Source organism: Populus alba, chromosome 11, assembly GCF_005239225.2.
Source record: "Populus alba chromosome 11, ASM523922v2, whole genome shotgun sequence".
Taxonomy (NCBI): domain Eukaryota; kingdom Viridiplantae; phylum Streptophyta; class Magnoliopsida; order Malpighiales; family Salicaceae; genus Populus; species Populus alba.
In genome coordinates, this window is record NC_133294.1 from 10699272 (window position 1) to 10723805 (window position 24534).

General features: G+C 39.5%; 1 protein-coding gene across 1 annotated transcript; it reads left to right on the forward strand.

Annotated features, from left to right (window-relative positions):
* Window positions 1-19393: 19393 nt before the first annotated feature.
* On the forward strand, window positions 19394-24135 carry LOC140956080 (uncharacterized). Its single transcript, XM_073412255.1, has 11 exons — window positions 19394-19786; window positions 19930-20262; window positions 20463-21302; window positions 21420-21594; window positions 21709-21840; window positions 22284-22360; window positions 22442-22766; window positions 23183-23251; window positions 23341-23486; window positions 23599-23679; window positions 23806-24135. The coding sequence occupies exons 1-11, from the start codon at window positions 19394-19396 to the stop codon at window positions 24133-24135; spliced, it is 2901 nt and encodes a 966-aa protein (XP_073268356.1).
* Window positions 24136-24534: the final 399 nt, after the last annotated feature.

Genomic DNA, 24534 nt, shown 5'->3' on the forward strand with positions numbered 1-24534 from the left:
TTAAATTTGTTATTGGATATATGTTAGAACTTTTAGGTGGAAGCTTCCCACGCTCTCTTTGCAACTTTGGCAAGCCTATTGAGATTTGTGAGTCTGTTACGGTCCCAAAATTATGATCGAGTTATAGGACGATTGGCTATGAAATCTACTTGTAAAGAATGATGTTTGCCGAACCTTGTTCTTTTATGACCTATTTTCAAAATATGCGAAGGGCTCGTTTAAGAGAGAACCCAATGACCTCAATGCAACTAAAGGTTTAAATTTTTCACTATCTTTCTAAACATTCTAGCTTACAATATTAAAAAATTATTCAATAACCAACTCCTACAAAGTAGGTACCACTACCACAACAATCATAAAAATAGGAAATAACAATAGAAATTGAAATGAAATATGCGTAAAATCTTCAAGCTGGAGCACAATGCATTGTTGGCCAAGCTCCCATCTTCAAGCTCCTACTTTTCAGCCACGTCTCTGATATACTTTCCCTTTGACAAACTTCTTGTCCATGTGGTTGCTCATAACATCACCGCCCCCATTAATACGGCACTTGTCCTCAAGTGTAAAAGAAGGAAAGCGGTTGTGAAGAAAGTGAACATCCTCCCAAAAAGAGTCTGCAGACAACTCGTCCCAATGTACTAACACTTGGTGCTGATTGTTAAGTGAACAAGAATCAACAATTGCTTTTGGTGGAGGGTGAATTCCGCCTTGTGTAAGAACAGGCAAAGAGGGTTCAATGGGAATTGAAGTGCCATGGAAAGGTTCAAGGCAGGACATATGAAAAACAGGGTGTGGTTTGGAGGAGGAGGGAAGGTCCAATTTGGAAGCCATAAAACCCACTTTGGCTAAAATAGAAAATGGGCCATAATAACGAGGGGAGAGTTTGGTGTATCTTTTAGAAGAGGCTAAGTTGGTAGTGAGGCTGAAGTTTAAATAGAACCTGATCACCCAGTTGGTATTGATAAAGATAATGTTTAGCATCATACCTTTCCTTTATGGAATTTTGAGCATAAAGTAATTGGTTGTGAAGGTCTTGGAGCACCAAGTCTCTGGTTTTTAATTCCAGATCCACGGCTTCAAGTTTATAAACCTGGTTTATACAATAGTGGCCATGAGAATTGTGTATATACATCTTGATAGAACAATCTATGTTTGTTTTCTGAAAGCCAATTTAGTTCATCAAATAATTCCAAATAAACCTTTACATACGATCACTACATAGTTCAGGCAAGCCATTTTAAAAATATTATCCAAAGAACTACACTATTGTGTTTGGTTAGTTTGCTTCTTGTTTTTGGCAATAAGACATTGATGGATAGAAGGCAAATAGAAATCCGGCGACACGATGAAGTGTGTAAAATAGAACCTGTCACTTGAAGAAAAGCAAGCCATCCTTGTACTCTCAAGGCCCAATAGCTTCATCTTGTTATATATTTTGCTTCAATAGTTGCAATTGGTCTGAATTTTAAATCTCAGTGCAAATGGAATCTAATTAAGGCAAGTGGGGCATGTAGAGTGAAGCAAGACTAGGTTGGTCCTCCAAGCAGCAGGATAAAGCATCTGCCACTTTATTTTGTTTGCCCTTGTGATATTCCACTGCAAAATTAAAACCCATGAGTTTACTTAGCCATTGCTGCTGGGGAGAAGTGATGATACGTTGTTCCAGTAAAAACTTGAGGTTGTAATGGTTTGTTCGGGTGAGGAAGTGGTGCCCCCCCAAATATGCTCGCTAATGTCTGATTGCTTTTGCTAAGCCAATGAGCTCCTTTTCATAAGCCGACAGAGTTTTGTAACGGAATGCAAGAGGTATGCTGAAATATGCAATTGGCTGACTTTCTTGTTGGGGGAATACACTGCTCTCATTCTTGTATCCGAGGCATCACATTCCAAAATGAACAGTGGTGAAGTTGGGTAGTGCCAAAATAGGGGTGCATGTCATAGCAATTTTTAATTGCTCAAATGTTTGAGCTGCATCCTCTGTCTATTTGAATGAATCCCTGTGTAACATAGCTATAAGAGGACCTATAATTGTGCCATATTTTTGGAAAAACTTCTAGTAATAGCTGGTAAGGCCCAAGAAACCTTGTAAGCCTTTCACAGTACTCGGCTTTGGCCAATCAATCATGGCTGCAATTTTGCTTTTGTCTACTGCAACCCCTTCTCCTGATATAATATGGCCAAGGTACAAGACTTGGTGTTGAGCAATGAAGCACTTGGATCTCTTGAGAAATAATTGGTGAGTAGTAAGGATATCGAAGACAAGCTGCAAGTGTGCTAGATGAATTGCCCAAGAGTGACTATAGACAAGAATATCATAAAAAAAAAAAAAAAACAAGAATGAATTTCCTTAGGTATGACCGAAATACCTCATTCATCAAAGCTTCGAAAGTGCTAGGTGCGTTGGTGAGACCGAAAGGCATAACCAAGAACTTGAAGTGGTCGTGGTGGGTGCGAAATGTCGTCTTCTCCACATTTATAGGGTACATTCTGATTTGATGGTGCCCTGAGCACAAATTGAGCTTTGTGAAATATTTTGTGCCATGTAATTCCTCTAAAAGTTCATCAATCATCGATATAGGAAATTTGTCCTTGATGGTCTTGGAATTCAAGGCTCTGTAATCCACACGGAATCGCCATATATGATCGGCTTTAGTGACAAGAAGGACCAGTGATGAATAAGGAGATTGACTAGTTCTGATGATGTCACGCTCCAACATATCTCTGCATTGCCTTTTAATTATCTTTTTGTGCATAGGGGTATCGGTATGGTCGCACCACTATGTGATGCTTTCCTAGCTCCAAATTGATGCGACGGTCATGAGATCTAGCAACAGGAAGGCCCTGCGGTTTCTTGAAATAGAGAATCAAATTCAGCTAGAAGTTTGTTGAGGTCCATATCTGATTGGGACTCCATTTCTACAACTTGAAGTTGTGCAATTATAGTGGGATGTGAGCTCTCAATTCCCTTCAAGTCCATAACTCTTCCATTCTGTTTAAAAATCATAATTTTTTCTTTGAAATCCTATAGGATGGGACCCAGCGTTTGAAGCCAGTTGACTCCCAATATAGTATCAACTCAATTTAAAGTTAAAAGTTGATTACCCATCGCAATAGGAACATCCTAACATTGACCGAAACTTTTGATTTTGTTGTCGTTTGCGATCACGAACTGCAACCTCTTTTTAGGTTTACAAGTAAGTCCCAATTTGGTCACTGACATGACCAAAAGATTAATGTCTTCTCTCAAGTGTAGGAGTGTCGAAGTAATAAATAACCCGACAAGACCGGGGTCGAACCACAAGGAGGTTAATTGTATAAATTATAAACAACAATAATACAACAACAATAATACAACAACAACAACAACAACAACAACAACAACAACAATAATAATAATAAAGAAGATTAAAAAGAAGTTGATGAGAACTTTGAGATGGAAGATTAATGTAAGGATTAAACAATGATAAAAACAAATGTCAAGGTTAGAGGATCCACTAATGGTATTTCAAACAAGTATAGTATAAAACTCTTATTATTCAACTGGAAACCACACACAAAGGAGGTTCCAATCGGATGATTTATCATTAATAACTCATTATAAGTTATTAACATGATCATATTAATTATCATATTTAAGTAACAACAAACTTTTAAATATTGTCAGGAATTCATGATGCTAACTTATGTTAACAACAAATCAAGTTCCTTTCATAGCACAGGTGTAGGTAATACCATACGGTTAGGCTATGAGAGTGCCAAGCATTTGTTATGCAACACAAATCTAGATTAACCATTTAACAAGCAAGGTATTAAGAATTAGTAAGATAAAAAGATAAGACATGTTAATATTAAATATTAAGATCCATGTTGAGTTTACACTATATTTATTCTTACACCATTAGTGTAACCTTTTCACCTTGACATAATAAACTTAGCTAAACATAATAAAGAGAAACATAAATAAAAAAAATAAGAACATAAATAAGATACAAGTTAACTAAGTAAAGGAAAGGAAATGATAAACAAGATATTAATGAAAACAAAACTTAAAAATTACAAAAAATAAAAATAAAAAGAGAGAGAGGAAGAGCAAGCTCTTGATCTGAACAACCCAACCCCTAAATGCATGGCAAATGCCTCCTTTTATAGGCCAAAATTCGGAATTATTGATTTGATGATTAATTGTTGAGTGGGTGGCCAACTCTTGATTTGATGAAAATCCTTATCTTCTTGTCTGAATAAAACGAAATTGCTAGCATCAAAACTGGGACCACTTGAAAACATGAAAGTTGTAGGAAATTATCTCAGCTTTCCAGAAACAAAAAAATGGAAGTCATTTGGACTCCTAGAACTCTAGATATGGGTCGAACACTGAACAGTGTTCGGGTTGTAGGACAGATTCAGACTTCTCTGTTGTTGCTATAATTTGGACTTGAAAACGGCGTTATTAGATCTTGCCCTCCACATGAAAGTTGTAGGCCTATGTCTTACTGAATCTGTGTACAAATTTGAGATTATTTGAACATCTAGAACTCGAGATATGACCCAATTACCGAATAGTGTTCCAGTTTGGACTGCACCAACATCTCTTTTCTAAGTTTGGCCCTCTCTTTGTCCTTTCAATTTCAATACTTGAATTCATCAACCAATCCTTTAATTTATGTGATAGGCCTGCATTTAAGATGAACATTTACCATATATTAAGGCATTTCATAGTATCAGACTTGTTATTATAAAACATGCTTTAGTTGAGTTATTGATACTTCAAGTGCAAAATGATGATATAAAACCTTGATAAAATGCACTTAAACAAGATATTAATAAACCTTTATATTGTGCTCAAAATATCAACATATAGTTATGGGGCTTTTCTTGGAAGAAAAACAAATTTTTGCTCTAATATTTAACGTTAACTTCCTTGGGTTAGGATTATTATCTTTTTTTTTTCTTTTTTCTTTTTATATACATATAACTTAAAACACAATGCATCTTTAACCCATGTAACGAGCTTTCGACTAATGACTCCCAGACTAGTTGGTCTTAAGGCATTAGGTGTTGAGACACCCTTACGAGCTTAATAACTAGGGTTGCAGATACTGATACGTAGATAGTGCAATGTTTGATTCCTTTAAGCTTTTCTCCTCAACCCATGTAACAAGCGTTAGGCCAATAGCTCCCAAGTCAGTTGACTTTAGGGTATTAAGTGTTAAAACACCCCTTCAGGCTTAATTGCTTAGGTTAGGGAGGCTACGAAACCAAACTTATCTACCTTTTTATTGTTTTTTTTTTTGTTTTACAAATTATATACTATCTCTTTCTCTTAGTTGTTATTTAACAAAAGAACATAAATAATGTATTAATCCAATGTGCAACCCACAATCATATGTTAAAGTGTATGTGTGTGAAAATAAAGATTTAAGAATACTTGTTAAATGAGCATATGAGCAGAATCAAGTGATATCAATCCGAGAGTTTGTAAACCTGAATATTTCAAAAAGTATTCTGATAGACCTTGTTAAGAATGTTTACTAAGATGTGTCTTAAGAGTCTCTTTAACAAAAGAACTCATTTTACTCTGTCATCCTAGTAACAACAGTTTTGCAAATAGTTTATGAAATAGAAAATATATTTTCTCCAAGATCTGTTTAATCTCCCTATTAGCAAGTTCTACCTGTCCACTCGTCTAAGGGTGATAAGGGGTGGCAACTTTGTGTGTGATTCCATATTTCTTCATTAAAGACTCAAATGGCTTGTTGCAGAAATGTGTTCCACCATCACTTATCATGGCTCGTAGGAATCCAAATCAACTTAAAATGTTTTCTTTTAAAACGTTTATCACTGTTTTGTGATCATTGTTTCGACCTGGAATTGCCTCTATCTATTTTGAAACATAATCTACTGCGACCAATATGTACAAGAAACCAAATGATGGAGGAAATGGACCCATGAAATCTATACCCCAATAGTCAAAGATCTCAATGACAAGAATAGGATTTAAAGGCATCATGTGACATTTCGAAATAAATCCCAACTTTTGACAATTTTCACAAGTCTTGTAGAATGCATGTGAGTCTTTGAACATGGTGGGCCAGTAAAATTCACTTTGTAAGATACATTCCTGACAATGAGGTAAGTAGTGTCATTAAATTTTGACTACCTCAGTTTGTCCATCTGTTTGAGGATGGCATGTTGTCGAAAATAAGAGTTTAGTTCCCAACTTTCCCCATAAGGTCTTCCAAAAGTAGCTAAGGAACTTAACATCACGATCTGACACAATATTCTTAGGAATGCCATGCAAACGTACAATGTCCCTAAAGAACAAGTCTGCGATATGAGTTGCATCATCTATTTTATGGCATGCAATGAAATGCGCCATTTTAGAAAACCTATCAACCACAACAAATATAGAGTCTCTACCTTTCTTTGACCTGGGTAAACCTAAAACAAAGTCCACAGAGATATCTACCCAAGGTTCAGTAGGCACAGGTGATGGTGTATATAGTCCATGCGGTTGTACTCTAGATTTTGCCTTTCTACAAGCAATGCATTGTTCACAAATTCGTTGCACATCTCTTTTCATCTTTGGCCAATAGAAATGCTCATATAATACATCCAAGGTTTTTGCAACCCCAAAGTGACCCATTAAACCACCCCCATGTGCTTCACGAACAAGCAATTCATGCAAAGAACTAGCAGAAACACACAATCTATTCTCTTTGAACAAATAACCATCCATCAAATAAAACTTACCAAAAGCCGAATGTCCACATGCATTATAAATCTCAGCAAAGTTAGAATCATTATCATACAATTCCTTCACATATTCAAAACCTAACAATCTAGTATTCATGGTATGTAAAAGAACATACCTGCGCAAAAGTGCATCAGCTACGATGTTCTCCTTGCCTTGCTTATACTTGATTATGTAAGGAAAAGTTTCAATGAATTCAACCCATTTTGCATGCCTCCTATTCAACTTACCTTGTCCTTTCAGATGTTTCAAGGACTCATGATCCAAATGGATTACAAACACTTTTGGCCACAAGTAATGCTGCCATGTCTCAAGTGCTCTTACTAATTCATAGAGTTCTTTATCGTAAGTGGGATAGTTCAAGGTCGCTCCACTTAACTTCTCACTCAAATACGCAATAGGTCTCCGATCCTGCATCAAAACAGCACCTATTCCTATTCCAGACGCATCACATTCTATTTCAAATACTTTTGTAAAGTCAGGTAAAACCAAAACAGGTGCAAAACATAATTTCTCTTTGAAAAGAACAAATGCCAATTCTTGTTCCTCCCCCCATGTAAACCCAACTGATTTTTTAACAACTTCATTCAAAGGCGCAGCTATTGTACTGAAATATTTCACAAAACGCCTATAAAAACTAGCTAACCCATGAAAACTCCTTACCTCACTTACCGATTTGGGTGTAGGCCAATCCCGGATGGCCTTAACTTTCTCCTCATCCATCTCGATACCTTGTGCAGTTACAACATAGCCAAGAAACACAATTTTCTCCATGCAAAAGGCACACTTCTTAAGATTAGCAAACAATTTCTCACAATGCAACACACTAAGTACATTACGCAAATGATCAAGATGCTCAGTTAAGTTCTTGTTATCTATCAGAATGTCATCAAAATACACAACCACAAACTTACCTATAAATGCACTTAACACATGATTCATTAAACGCATAAACGTACTAGATGCATTTATAAGTCCAAACGGCATTACTAACCATTCATACAAACCATGTTTGTCTTAAATGTTGTTTTCCACTCATCTCCTTCTTTCATCCTAATTTGATGGTACCCACTTTTCAAGTCAATTTTAGAGAAAATACAGGATCCATGTAACTCATCTAACATGTCATCAAGTGATGCGAACCTCGTGATCGCGTGGTCACGCAACCCACAATCAAGATTGAGATCTGATCCCGGAAAGCCGAAATAGGTCTGATATGAGTGCGATACAATGGAAACCTGCCCCAAGGCACCAACACTATTGGAATGAGTAGAATGACGCCACGAAGCCAGTTAATCTTCGATAAGTCAGATTCAGTTCGTTCAAGAACTGAAGAATGCAAGAATCACTCTCACACGTTAAAACTGAAAAATTCAGAATAATATTCATCAAAGCTGCCGAAATTTTGGCCTCCATGAGTTTAAATAGTTCTTGAAAAGTTAACCCTAATGGACCCTTTATGTGGACTTATATGAGGTCCACTCAAAACTGGCCCAAAACCCTAAAATGAAAAGCCCATAACCCAAAAATGAAAAGCCCATAACTTAATCCAAACAAGCCTTGGATCCTAGCTTAAAACAAAGTATGAATTAAGCCCAAACAAGCCTTGGGCTGTAGCTAACAAAATAAAATAAAGCCCTTATCTCATGGCCCAAATAAGGTTGTATTGGGCCCCTCTTCCACATGGATAAGATGTACTAGGATCTCCTCTTGATACTCTAATGGACCTTCCAATTCTGACTTGGTGGAAACCTTCAAAACCAATGCATTCAATGCGTCTTTCAATGTCTTTGTCTTGGACCGAGTCATTGGTCCATTTGGAACATGTAATGGGTCTTTGCTGGTGTTTCTGGCCTGGTCCACATCATCCCCTCTCTCCTCGAAAGGATTCGACCTCGAATCAAAATCTGTGTCAAACAAAGTAAGATCAGCAACATTAAAGGTAGCACTAACACTATACTCACCTGGAAGGTCGATTTTGTATGCGTTGTCATTGATTCTCTCTAAAACCTGAAAAGGACCATCACCACGAGGCTGTAATTTTGATTTCCTTTAGTTAGGAAATCGTTCCTTACGCATGTGCACCCATACCCAATCACCGGGTTGGAAAACAACCAGTTTACGTCCCTTATTTGCTTTAGAAGCGTAAAGTCTGTTCTTTTTCTCTATTTGTAGTCCAACTCCCTCATGGAGTTCTCTCACCATCTTTGCCTTCTTTTCACCATCTAAACTTACCCTTTCTTCAAAAGGTAAAGGAATTAAGTCCATAGGAGTTAGTGGATTAAAACCATAAACAATTTCAAAAGGAGAAAAAGTAGTAGTTGAATTTACAGTTCTATTATAAGCAAACTCAACAAAAGGCAAACATTCTTCCCAACTTTTCAAATTCTTTTGAATTACAGCACGTAAAAGTTGGGATAATGTTCTATTCACTACCTCAGTTTGTCTATCTGTTTGAGGATGGCATGTTGTTGAAAATAAGAGTTTAGTTCCCAACTTTCCCCATAAGGTCTTCCAGAAGTAACTAAGGAACTTAACATCACGATCTGACACTATACTCTTAGGAATGTCATGCAAACGTACAATCTCTCTAAAGAACAAGTCTGCGATATGAGATGCATCATCTGTTTTATGGCATGCAATGAATCGCCATTTTAGAAAACCTATCTACCACAACAAAGATAGAGTCTCTACTTTTCTTTGACCTAGGTAAACCTAAAACAAAGTCCATAGAGATATCTACCCAAGGTTCAGTAGGCACAGGTAGTGGTGTATATAGTCCATGCGGTTGTACTCTAGATTTTGCCTTTCTACAAGCAATGCACTGTTCACAAATTCGTTGCACATCTCTCTTTTCATCTTTTGGCCAATAGAAATGCTCATGCAATACATCAAGGTTTTCGCAACCCCAAAGTGACCATTAAACCACCCCCATGTGCTTCACGAACAAGCAACTTCACGCAAAGAACTAGCAGGAACACACAATCTATTCTCTTTGAACAAATAACCATCCATCAAATAAAACTTACCGAAAGCCGAATGTCCACATGCATTATAAATCTCAGCAAAGTCAGAATCATTATCATACAATTCCTTCACATATTCAAAACCTAACAATCTAGTATTCATGGTGTGTAAAGAACATACCTGCGCGAGAGTGCATCAGCTACGATGTTCTCTTTCCCTTGCTTATACTTGATTACGTAAGGAAAAGTTTCAATGAATTCAACCCATTTTGCATGCCTCCTATTCAACTTACCTTGTTCCTTTCAGATGTTTCAAGGCTCATGATCCGAATGAATTACGAACTCTTTTGGCCACAAGTAATGCTGCCATGTCTCAAGTGCTCTTACCAAAGCATAGAGTTCTTTGTCGTAAGTGGGATAGTTCAAGGTCGCTCCACTTAACTTCTCACTCAATACGCAATAGGTCTCCGATCCTGCATCAAAACAGCACCTATTCCTATTCCAGACGCATCACATTCTATTTCAAATGCTTTTGTAAAGTCAGGTAAAGCCAAAACAGGTGCAGAACATAATTTGTCTTTCAAAAAAACAAAAGCCAACTCTTGTTCCTCCCCCCATCTAAACCCAACTGACTTTTTAACAACTTCATTCAAGGGCGCAAGCTATTGTGCTGAAATCTTTCACAAAACGCCCTGTAAAAACTAGCTAACCCATGAAAACTCCTTACCTCACTTACCGATTTGGGTGTAGGCCATTCCCGGATGGCCTTAACTTTCTCCTCATCCATCTCGATACCCTGTGTAGTTACAACATAGCCAAGAAACACAATTTTCTCCATGCAAAAGGCACACTTTTAAGATTAGCATACAATTTCTCACTACGCAACACACTAAGTACATTACGCAAATGATCAAGATGCTCAGTTAAGTTCTTGCTATATATCAAAATGTCATCAAACCAAACTTACCTATGAATGCACGCAACACATGATTCATTAAACGCTAAACGTACTAGGTGCATTTGTAAGTCCAAACGTTACTAACCATTCATACAAATCATGCTTAGTCTTAAATGTTGTTTTCCATTCATCACCTTCTTTTCATCCTAATTTGATGGTACCCACTTTTCAAGTCAATTTTAGAGAAAATACAGGATCCATGTGACTCATCTAACATGTCATCAAGCCTAGGGATGGGATGTCTGTCTATACTTTACCGTTTGTTGTTGATGGCTCGGCAATCAACACACATCCTCCATGTTCCATCCTTCTTTGGCACAAGTAGCACGGGTACAACACACGGGCTCATACTCTCACGAATGTAGCCCTTTTCCATCAGCTCATCAACTTGCCTTTGAAGCTCCTTCGTCTCCTCGGGATTGCTTCTATAAGCTGGTCGGTTAGGAATTGAAGCTCCGGGTACGAAATCAATCTGATGCTCTATCCCCCTCAATGGTGGTAATCCGCTAGGAGTATCGTCGGGGAACACATCATCAAATCCCTGCAACAAAGAAATAGCAACATTAGGCACAATATGATCAAGATCATTAGTATTAAAGTAAGCCTCTTTGTACACAAGTAAGATCATTGGCTTGTTAGTGAAAAATGCAGATCTGACCTCACCCTCTCTAGCATAAAAATTGGGTTGTTTTCTTTAGTTTTTCACACAATTCTCACACACTTGCCTGACTTTCTTCACTCTCTTGTCTTACTCCACTCTCGGCCAGATTTTGGGTGTTTTTGAGTTGTGGTCGAATGGTTTGATTTGTTTGGAGTGTTGGCCGAATATTTGCTTGTGTTTGGATGGGTGGCCGAATGGGTTGTAGTGGTTTGGGTTCTAGCCGAATCTGATGGTCTTCTCTCCCCTTTTTCCTCACCTTAATTTTCTCTCCCCATCGCCTCATGCTCACTTTTTAGCTTTATTTGATCATCATACATTTGTTTGGGTGTAAGAGGTACAAGAGTGATGGTTTTACCATCTTTTACAATGGTATACCTATTTTTAACCCCATCATGAATTGCCTTCCTATCATATTGCCATGGTCTCCCCAACAAGATGTGACTTGCTTGCATTGGTACCACGTCGCACAGAACTTCATCAACATATTTCCCAATCGAAAATGGAACCACAACCTGTTTAGTCACTTTCACTTCACCACTATCATTCAGCCATTGCAATCTATATGGTTTAGCATGCTTAGCAGTATACAAATTCAGTTTACTAACAAGGGTGACACTGCAAACATTAACACAGCTTCCACTATCTATAATTAAACCACACACCTTTCTTTGTACGTAACAACGCGTATGGAAGATGTTCTCCCTTTGTTCATTAGTATCATCTTCTTTGACCTGAACCTGAAGTGTTCGCCTTATAACCAAGGACTCCTCAACCGGTAATGCTAACTCATCCCCATCACTATCCTCCAATGGTGGCATGCCTTCACAATCAGAACTGTCACTTTCAGATTCCATATCACCATTATCTCTAATCATCATTATTCTCTTGTTTGGACACTCTGAAGCATAATGTCCATGTCCCTGACACCTGAAACATTTAACATCACGAGTACGTTTAGGTTGAGTTTCAGATTTACCTTTGGCATCAGTAGGGACATCAACTTTAGCCTTTGGTGGTTCAGTTCTAAAAGGACAAAATGATCTTGGGTGGACAGTGCCCTCTCTCTTTAGATTCGGCTTCCAAGATAATGACGAACCTGAATTAAACGCTGGCCGAGCATGCCCCCTCCTAAGTTGTCTCTCAACCTTCGTCGCCATGTGAACCATGTCCTCTAGCTCCACATAGTGCTGTAGCTCAACCACATTAGCAATGTCCCGATTCAACCCATTAAGAAATCTAGCCATGGTGGCTTCTCTATCCTCAACAACATTAGCCCGAATCATTGCTATCTCCATCTCTTTGTGATATTCATCTACTGTCTTATAACCTTGATTCAGACCTTGGAGCTTCAGATATAAGTCTCTATAATAGTGGCTTGGCACAAATCGTCTCCTCATTAAGACTTTCATCTCCCCCCAAGTCTGAACGGGTCGCTCGCCATTCCTCCTCCTACTGATCACAATTTGATCCCACCAAATCAACGCATACTCCGTAAACTCAATTATCACCAATTTCACCTTTTTCTGTTCAGAATAGCTATGGCAATCAAAAATCCAATCTACCTTTTTCTCCCGCTCCAAATAAGCCTCGGGATCGTTTTTACCTTGAAAGGTAGGAATTTTCAGTTTAATGGTGTCCAAGTCCCCATCCATATCTTCATAAGTGCTCATGCCACGGAAATTCACATTCCTCCTAGCCCTGTTCGGTCCAGACTTGATTCCTTGGCCAGCTGATGCAAAATCATAGTCATCTTCTCCCGCATCTGCGTTTTCATCAACAAACTCTTCAAAATCAGATCTCACATTCCGTGCAGCCATACGGACCGTATTTCCCCGTCGATCAGCCCCACTATTCTGTTGCTTTATCGAATTCACCTCATCTTTCAGATCCTTGTACGTCCTAGACAACAGCTCAAGTTGCTGGCCTATGGATCGCAATTGGAAAGCTACGTCAACGTTTTGTGTCGCTGATTCGTTGTTTTCAGACATTCTTTGAATCTGCAAAATTTGGTCAGTAGCACAAATATATCCTCACACCTCTCGTGTATCACACAAACAAAAATGAAGGCTTTTCACTCTATTAAGCTCTCTACGCCTTTTACCTCACAACTTGCTTTCTTTTGGTTCTTTAGGAACTGAAATCAACAAATCAAAGTCAATAGCCTTCGCAGCGCACTCTAAATATAATTTTCAGACTCAAGAAGCAATAAATATACTGAAAACAAAGCAAAACAAAACTAGGATTACGATTTTGCGAGTAGCAATGCAAATTCGTACGAATTGTGGACGAAACGAAGACACGAAATAAAACAGAAGCGAATGTTAAGAAAACAATTACTTGACTCCTAGATAATCCAAATATAGCAGAAACAAAAATATTTGGACAAAACTAAACAGCAAAGATCATGTTTTGAAACTCGAGGCAAATCTAACCTATTACGCAATTTTACGTAACAGAATTGAAACCCAGACCAAACGATCTCGAAATGACCTCAAATTCAATATTTAGTATTTCAATACTATGAAAACACCAAAAATCAATTTATAGGTCGTTCTATAATGTCTAGGTACCCAAACCCCTTGTATGATCAGTTTGCGGTAGAATTGAACCTCCAATTAAAACCTCCAGAAACCGATATCAAAATAATCCTAAATTTAATATGTGATGCAATCGCATACCCAATACTCAGAATATGAAGTTTCAATAGATTCCAAGGTGTTTTACCTAGGGTTCACTAAGAGTAGTGTTTTGCGGCAGAATTGAAACTCGAATTAAAACCTCAAGCAAATAATATCAGAATAAGCCCAAATTTGATATGTCATGCGATCCCACCCCCAATAGACTGAATATGAAGTTTAAATTGATTCTGAGGTGGTTTGCTTATGTTTCACCAAGATTTGTGTTTCTGCGGCAAAAATTAAATGATCCTTCAAATTTCAACTAATCACTCTTTTCTCTATTTCTTTCTGATTTTTTTTTCTTTTTAACAAACTGATATGATTAGAGGCAGTAACAAGATGAAATATAAACTTTTTTTTTTTGCTTAGATGACACAGACACGAAGAACAAGAAGATGGATGCAAACACTAAAAAACTTAAGGGACACTAAAAAAAAACGAAAATAACAGAATGATATGACCTTGTTTCGGAGCCTAGCTCTGATACCAACTGATGCGAACCTCGTGATCACGTGGTCACGCAACCCACAATCAAGATTGAGATCTGATCCCGGAAAGCCGAAATAGGTCTGATATGAGTGCGACACAATGGAAACCTGCCCCAAGGCACCAACACTATTGGAATGAGTAGAATGACGCCACGAAGCCAGTTAATCTTCGATAAGTTAGATTCAGTTCGTTCAAGAACTGAAGAATGCAAGAATCACTCTCACACGTTAAAACTGAAAAATTCAGAATAATATTCATCAAAGCTGCCGAAATTTTGGCCTCCATGAGTTTAAATAGTTCTTGAAAAGTTAACCCTAATGGACCCTTTATGTGGACTTATATGAGGTCCACTCAAAACTGGCCCAAAACCCTAAAATGAAAAGCCCATAACCCAAAAATGAAAAGCCCATAACTTAATCCAAACAAGCCTTGGATCCTAGCTTAAAACAAAGTATGAATTAAGCCCAAACAAGCCTTGGGCTGTAGCTAACAAAATAAAATAAAGCCCTTATCTCATGGCCCAAATAAGGTTGTATTGGGCCCCTCTTCCACATGGATAAGATGTACTAGGATCTCCTCTTGATACTCCAATGGACCTTCCAATTCTGACTTGGTGGAAACCTTCAAAACCAACGCATTCAATGCGTCTTTCAATGTCTTTGTCTTGGACCGAGTCATTGGTCCATTTGGAACATGTAATGGGTCCTTGCTGGTGTTTCTGGCCTGGTCCGCATCATCAAGCCTTAGGAATGGGATGTCTATACTTTACCATTATGTTGTTGATGGCCCGACAATCAACACACATCCTCCATGTTCCATCTTTCTTTGGCACAAGTAGCACGGGTACAACACACGGGCTCATACTCTCACGAATGTAGCCTTTTTCCATCAGCTCATCAACTTGCCTTTGAAGCTCCTTCGTCTCCTCGGGATTGCTTCTATAGGCTGGTCGATTAGGAATTGAAGCTCCGGGTACGAAATCAATCCGATGCTCTATCCCCCTCAATGGTGGTAATCCGCTAGGAGTATCGTCGGGGAACACATCATCAAATCCCTGCAACAAAGAAATAGCAACACTAGGCATAATGATCATGATCATTAGTATTAAAGTAAGCCTCTTTGTACACAAGTAAAATCATTGGCTTGTTAATGAAAAATGCAGATTTGACCTCACACTCTCTAGCATAAAAATTGGGTTGTTTCTTTAGTTTTTCCACACAATTCTCATCACACTTGCTGATTTTCTTCACTCCTTTTATCTTACCTCCACTCTCAGCCAGATTTGGGTGTTTTTGAGTTGTGGTCGAATGGTTTGATTTGTTTGGAATGCTAGCCGAATATTTGCTTGTGTTTGGATGGGTAGCCAAATGGGTTGTAGTGGTTTGGGTTCTAGCTGAATCTGATGGTCTTCTCTCCCCTTGTTCTTCACCTTGATTTTCTCTTCTCATCGCCTCATGCTCACTTTTTAGCTTTATTTGATCATCATACACCTATTTGGGTGTAAGAGGTACAAGAGTGATGGTTTTACCATCTTTTACAATGGTATACCTATTTTAAACCCCATCATGAATTGCCTTCCTATCATATTGCCATGGTCTCCCCAACAAGATGTGACTTGCTTACATTGGTACCACGTCGCACAGAACTTCATCAACATATTTCCCAATCGAAAATGGAACCACAACCTGTTTAGTCACTTTCACTTCACCACTATCATTCAGCCATTGCAATCTATATGTTTTAGCATGCTTAACAGTACACAAATTTAGTTTACTAACAAGGGTGGCACTACAAACATTAACACAACTTCCATTATTTATAATTAAACCACACACCTTGCTTTGTACATAACAACGCGTATGGAAGTTGTTCTCCCTTTGTTCATTAGTATCATCTTCTTTGACCTGAACCTGAAGTGTTCGCCTTATAACCAAGGACTCCTCAACCGGTAATGCTAACTCATCCCCATCACTATCCTCCAATGGTGGCATGCCTTCACAATCAGAACTGTCACTTTCAGATTCCACATCACCATTATCTCTAATCATCATGATTCTCTTGTTTGGACACTCTGAAGCATAATGTCCATGTCCCTGCCACCTGAAACATTTAACATCACGAGTACGTTTAGGTTGAGTTTAAGATTTACCTTTGGCATCAGTAGGGACATCAACTTTAGCCTTTGGTGGTTCAGTTCTAGAAGGACCAAAGGATCTTGGGCGGACAGTACCCTCTCTTTTTAGATTTGGCTTCCAAGATGATGACGAACCCGAATTAAACGATGGCCGAGCATGCCCTGATACGGTTCAGCCCTGTGATACAACCCAAGTAAGGTCAGATTCGGATTTTAGCGTAAAAAGCGCAACAGTCCAGGTTTACGGCAACAATCATAATTCTCAATCCGACAGTTGGACTGGGCTAATATTTTATGTGGACTCGCCAGACATATCTTACTACCTTGGGTTAAAAATTCAGGTCAATTGGAGTTCGGCAAGGAACCGCAATACTGGTCAACGGAGGCTGTATGGATTTTGTTATTTACTTCCATTTGACTTGTGGACTTGCTATTTGGTTAGGATTCTTTTCCTACAAAGATGTGGCAGCTCGATTTGGGAATTTCCTAGTTCCACAAGGATCTTTAATGAGCTACAATATAATCTACAAGTGTGGCAGTGATTCATTAATGTTTCGGAATCCTTTTCTTATAAAGATTCCTTATTCATCCTAGCTACACAAGGAAGAAGGGCTGGTGGTATTTAATGACATATTAGTTATTTTTATTATTTTCTTTCATGTTTGGGCATAATTAAAACTTTGTTTTGAGCTAGGTCTAAGCCTTGTTTGGATCAGGTTATAGGCTTTTCAGTTTAGGGTTTTGGGCCAGTTTTGAGTGGACCTCATATAAGCCTACATAAGAGGTCCATTAGGGTTAATTTTTCAAGAACTATTTAAACTCATGTAGGCCAAAATTTCAGCAGCTTTGATGATCATTATTCTGAATTTTTCAGTTTTAACATGTGAGAGTGATTCTTGCATTCTTCAGTTCTTTTTTTTTTTTGGTAAGCTGACTTATGTATTAAAAGAAAATGATACAAAGAATATAATGGGCATACCCAAGATTTACAATGTGAACAGAAACGAAGCCAACAAATGGCTAGTCTGGACGAGATGTACTCGCCCTGCGAAAAAGAGTGTTCTGGAGGTCCAATGTCGTACTTTAGCGGTAATTCGATCCACGAGGCCCTTACAATCAACAGCCTTTAGTCTGGACGAGATAAGAGGCACTCCCAAATATTTCATAGGAAGCTCCCCCTCTCTAAACCCAAGAATACTGATAATCTGTTCCCTGTCAGCACCTAACGGATTGCTTAAGAAAATGTCACTTTTGTTTGGATTTGGATATAGACCTGGTAGATCTTGAAACTTTGTGAGAACATTTTTGATCATACGAATTGAGTGTACATCCCCTTTGTTGAATATCATCAAGTCGTCGGCAAAACAAAGATGAGAAATTATGTCCTTCTTGCATCTCCAGTGGAACTTGAAGTTTTGATTGACACTCATACTGCAGAACAGCCCTGACAAGATTTCCATGCATAGGACAAAAAATATATGGAGATAATGGATCACCTTGTCTCAGCCCTCTCCCCCCGCGCTTGAAAGTAGCCTGCAAGTTCACCGTTGCGTTGATTGAGAATTGACATGATGTAACACAAAACATGATCCTAATCAATGACTGTTCTGGAATCCCATTTTTTTTAACGTAGCCTCAACGAAAATCCCACCGAACCGAGTCATCAGCCTTCATCAGATCTACTTTCATAGCACAACGAGCAGGACCCGTAGATTTATGATAACCTTTCATTAGTTTCCTGAGATAAAAGAATATTATCATTGATTCTCCATCAGAGATAAAAGCTGTCTGATACGGACCTACTAAGGATGGCAAAACAACTTTCATTCTCCCAGCTAGGATCTTCGCGATGCATTTGTATATTGTATTGCAGCAAGATATAGGACGAAAATCTGTCAACCTCGTAGGATTAGCAACTTTAGGAATAAGGGAAATGGATGTAGCATTCATTTTCTTTAAGCATTCTACGAGTTTAAAAGAAGGAGCTAACAGCGTTGATTACATCTTCCCACTATGTGCCACATTCTTTTGAAGAAACCTGCGTTGAAGCCATCCGGACCAGGGGCTTTGTTGTTTTTCAAACTAAACACAGCATGCTTAATCTCCTCCCTTGTTACATCTTGTGCTAGTACCTGCTGTTGAGTTGAAGACAGTTTGCAGTTCATTGCCAATTGCATCACTTCCTCGTTCAAGACCCTAAGCATCTGTTTCACTCCCAACACACGGTGGAAGTATGCAATTACTTCTGATTTGACTGCCTCGTGTCCTTCAACGACTTTCCCATCCTTCCTTGTAACCGAGAGAAGCTTATTTCTATTATGTCTTCCATTTACTGTGATACGGTTCAGCCATGTGATACGACCCAAGTAAGGTTAGATTCGGATTTTGGCGTAAAAAGCGCAACAGTCCAGGTTTACGGAAACAGTCATAATTCTCAATCTTACCGTTGGATCGGGATAATATTTTATGTGGACTCTCCATACACACCTTACTACCTTGGTTTAAAAATTCAGGTCAATCGGAGCTCTGATACCAACTGATGCGAACCTCGTGATCACGTGGTCACGCAACCCACAATCAAGATTGAGATCTCCATACACACCATAATGCATGAATCTGGTTGGTTGATCTACAAGTTTACTACTGATGCTGATAAATTGTGAATATTAGCTGGGGGTCCCTATCTTGTTTATGGCAGGCCATTAATTCTCAAACCAATGCCTGAATTTTTTTATTTTTCTTCCTCTGACTTGCACATGGTTCCAGTTTGGGTTAAGTTCCCCAACCTCCCACTTCAGTGCTGGTCTCTTAAGTGTTTGTCCAAGATTGTCAGCGTCCTTAGGAAACCGGTACAGAGCGATATGCTCACCCACACTATGTCCAGGCTCTCCTACGCCAGAGTATTGGTTGAAATCAATTTATTATCTGACTTGCCTTACTCTATTGATATCAAATTGCCGAATGGCAGCCTTCTCAAGCAGCAAGTTATCTATGAAACTCTTCCCCGGTTTTGCAAGCAGTGCAGAATTCTCGGCCATCTTACCTCCACTTGCCCCAAATCAATTCCATTGGCTGATCCTAGCAAACAGGCAGCAAAAGTCTCAGCAAAGCTCCTAGGGCCAGCACAGTTAAAGAATCTGTCTTTGACCGTTGGGACCCCAAGAAGAACCCCCAGTTGTTGTTAGCCCGTGGTAATCTGCCTCTTAATTCTTCTCCTCTCCTGGCCGAACCGGAGCAGGTGGCTGAAAGTGGGGTCGTTGATCATGTCTCTGGTGGTTGGAATATTGTTTAGAGCAAACGCCTCAGACGCAAGAATTCTCCTTCCAAGCAACGTGGTAGGTCCTCCACTGTAGCTGTAAGTGGGGCAGTTGATCACTGCTCTATTCATGAATCTTCCACTCTGCATGCTCCTTTGCATGCTCCTGTGCATCCCACTAATACCTCAAAGGACCATCGTTTGCCATCTCATCCAGCGGCAAATACAAATGTTTTGGCTAGCTCACGAAAGGACAAAGGCAAGGCTGTTGTTGTGTCAGTTGATCAAGGTCTGCCATCAGCTGGGATTTCTAGTGCACCCTTACGGAGACGGGGGGCTCAGTCGCGCAATGTTGGCGTTTCAGGCAGGGTTGAGGGGTTGCTTCCCACCCCCCTTTCTTGATGATAATCCGTTGTTGGAACGTCAGAGGGTTGAACAGCCCTCTGAAACAACATGAGGTTGTTAACCTCATACGGAAACATAAATTGGATGTTTGTTGTTTTTTAGAAACAAAATTAGTTTTTTCTAAAGTTTCATTAATGCGTCAATTTCGGCTGAAAAATTGGAAGGTATTGTCTAATGTTGCAGCAGCGTCTACAGCTAGAATTGTGGTCTTCTGGAACCCAACAACTGTTAATATTGACTTGCTTGGTTTCTCAGCCCAAGGTCTTCATGTTCTTATTTCCAGCTTAGTTCATCAATTCAAGTTCTTTGCCTCTTTTGTCTACGGGTTTAATACTATTATTGCCAGAAGAGCTCTGTGGGATGATCTGCGGAACTGGAGTCCTAACTCCCCTTGGCTCATTTTAGGGGATTTCAACTCTCTGTTATCTCAGTCAGACAAACACCATGGGGAACTTGTTTCTTCTTATGAGACTTCTGATTTTCGGCAGTGTTGCTCAGACTTAGGTCTCTCTGATTTAAATTATTCTGGCAGTCACTTCACATGGTCCAACGGCAGTGTCTGGAGCAAGCTAGACCGTGTCCTAGCCAATTCTCTTTGGTCTCTTTCATTTACATCAGTGCAAGTCCACTTTGATAATCCAGGAGCATTCTCGGATCACTCTCCGGCCACTATCTCATTTCATCCCCATCAGCCCATGGGAAAGAAATGTTTCAAGTTTTTTAATATGTGGAGTAATCACCCTTCTTTCTTGGAACTAGTAGCAGAGGCTTGGCAGCTTGATACTCACGGGTCTCCGATGTTACTCTCTGTAAACGTCTCAAGCATCTTAAGAGGCCTCTGCGAGATCTCAACAAGTTTCATTTCAGCCACATCTCGGAGAGAGTTGCACGGGCTGAAGCTGCTCTGGACGACCATCAAAGCCTTCTCTCTTCTGACATGCACAATTCTAATCTGCAAGCCATTGATAAGCAGCTACGTAAAAGTCTCCTCCAAATTAAAGAGTGTGAGCGGCAATATTTCTCACAAAAGCTGAAAAGCAAATTTTTGAAAGAATGTGACTCTAGCACTTCCTTTTTCCATTCATTAATGAACCAGCGTCATTGTCAAAACTTTATTCCAGCAATTCAACGAATGGATGGCTCTCTCACGTCCTCTTCTGCTGAGGTGGGGCTGCTTTTGTGGACTTTTATGGCCATTTGCTTGCCATCCGAAAGTCACTGCTCCAATTGAATTGGACGTTATCCAGCAGGGAACATACATAGATGTTGCTTCCCCATGCTTGTCTCTTTGCTCCTGTTTCTGATTTGGACATAAAGAATGCTTTATTTGACATTGATGATGGAAAAGCTCTGGTCCTGATGGCTATTCTTCATGCTTTTTCAAAAAATCTTGGGCTGTGATTCATGAAGATTTCTACATTGCTGTTCGAGACTTCTTCCAGACAGGGGCCATGCTAAAACAAATCAATCATTCTATCATTGCGTTGATTCCAAAATCTGCCAATACCTCATCTGCATCAGATTTTCGTCCAATCTCCTGCTGTAATGTTATTTACAAAGTCATTGCCAAGCTCCTTGCAGCAAGATTATCTCAAAGCACTTGCGCCTATTATTAGTCCCATGCAGAATGCTTTCCTTGGAGGGCGTTTTTGATGACGGATAATATTCACCTTCTGCAAGAGCTCCTGCGTAATTATGGACGAAAGCAGACTTCTCCCCGCTGCATGATGAAGATCGATTTCAAGAAAGCTTTTGACTCGGTTCAGTGGCCCTTTCTTCATCAGCTACTTCTTCTGCTTGGGTTTCCAAGCCGGTTTGTCCATCTTATAATGCAATGTGTTGAGACTGCCTCTTATTTCGTTGCTGTTAATGGTAGCATCTATGGTTTTTTTTCCGGGGAAAAAATGGAGTTCGGCAAGGGGATCCTCTATCCCCTACCTTTTTCTGGTTTGCATGAATACTTCTCAAGAAATGTTTATGCAAAGCTTCCTTATCTCCTGGATTTCGGTTCCACCCTAAGTGTCACTCTCTTGGGGTGTGCCATCTAGCATTTGCTGATGATGTAATACTTCTCTCAAGAGGGGATATGGCTTCGGTGTCTTGCTTGTTCCAGCAATTTGATCTCTTTTTGGTGAGATTTTAGGGCTTCAGATCCAATGTCAGCAAATCTTCCATTTATTTTGGAGGAGTTTCGGACAGCATCAGACATTCTATCCTCGCGAACACTGGTTTTGCTGAAGGGTCTTTTCCCTTTCGTTACCTTGGCGTTCCTTTAAGCCCTCATCGTCTCCTCGCCAGCCAATTTTCCCCCCTACTCCACAAGCTAGAGTCGGCTGTCAATGGTTGGTTGGGCAGAAACCTTAGCTATGTTGGGCGAGCCGAGTTGCTCAAGTCTGTCCTCTACGGCATGGTTCAGTTTTGGCTGAATATTTTTCCTTTTCCTGAAGTGGTGATCAAGCACGTCACCAGTATCTGCCGTAATTTCTTAATGGACTGGCAAATACATTGCAGAGCAAATCTGCTCTTGTTAAATAATGGCATACTGTTTGTCTCCCCAAGTCTGAAAGGAGGCGTTTGGGTTTCTTTGATTTCAAAGCTGCAACAATAGTTTTCCTTGCCAAGCTCATCTGGAATATCCACCTCAAGTCTGACTCTATTTGGATCAATTGGGTTCATCAATATTATCTGCAATCTCCTCCATTTGGGACATCACAGCTCATTCCACTTCCTCCCCTCTTTGGAAAATCAACCATACTTTTTTTGCGCAACAGCTTATTTGATCTTTGTGGTGGCCACCCTCAGTCTCTATCTTTTTGATGGCACTTTGGAATTCATCAAAGGGTGCATTTTCAGCCAATGCTTATGACTATTTAAGATTTCGCAGCTCCCAAGTTCACTGGAGAAGAGTTATTTGGGAACCCTGGTCCCTGCCACGATTCAGTTTCATCATGTGGTTGGCAATCTTGGGTAGGCTTTCGTACAAGAGATAGGCTTCGCTTCATCCAAAATTAATTCAACTTGTATTTTCTGCCATGTGGGAAGATGAAGTCTCATTAATCACCTTCTTCTTTGGTTTGCCAATGGACTTCTCTTCTCTGGAATCGGATCAAGCAATGGCTGCATATCACCAGAAATATGTCTACATTGGACAAAAGCTGTTAGGGCTCTTTGTAAAAGTGGAGTGTGTCGTAGGCAGAATGAAACGTATCTCTCTTGCAATAACAGTCTACATAATTTGGGAGGAGAGGAACAAGCGAATTTTTTGATGGCTCCTGCTCTACCATTGCTTCCCTTTTTCAGAAATTTTCAGACCCGGTTTTTACACAGTCTTACACTTCCATGAGGATGACCACTTTTCTTTTCAATTTGGATGATGCCAGAGTATCTCTTCCTCATATGTTATTCTGGTTTATGCATGGCTTTTCATGCATTTTTGCGTCATCTAATGCTGGCTGCATTTCTTGCTTGGCTATGCTCCATTGAATTCGGCTCTTTGTTTCAATGGAGTTTGGTTATTCGGAGCTAGCTGCTTTCTTCCAATCAACTTCTGCTGGATTGGAATGTCTCGTTTCGGCTAGTCTCTACTTTGATAAAAGTTCTCTTTTGCTGCTGGGTCGGACTACTCAATTGATTGGTGCTTCCCTCTTTTCATTTGTATGCTTGTTCAAGGAGTATGTTCCCTTTGATTTTTTGGGTTGTCCAAGGGAGCCTGTTCCTTTGGTTTCGTTTCTTCAAAAGCTTGGCATGCGTTTGATGCAGTTCAAGGGAGTCTGTTCCCGGTTGATTTCTGTTCCAAGCATCCCGGTCTTGGCTTTTGTCTTAGTCAAGGGTCCTTGATCCTTTTACTATTTGTTTTGCTTGGTCTCCAGCTGCTTCTTTTTTGATCTATTCAATACTTACATTTGATCAAAAAAATATTGAGATCTGATCCCGGAAAGCCGAAATAGGTCTGATATGAGTGCGACACAATGGAAACCTGCCCCAAGGCACCAACACTATTGGAATGAGTAGAGACGCACGAAGCCAGTTAATCTTCTTCGATAAGTCAGATTTCAGTTCGTTCAAAGAACTGAAGAATGCAAGAATCACTCTCACGCGTTAAAACTGAAAAATTCAGAATAATAATCATCAAAGCTGCCTAAATTGTGGCTTACATGAGTTTAAATAGTTCTTGAAAAGTTAACCCTAAGGACCCCTTATGTGGACTTTATATGAGGTCCACTCAAAAACTGGCCC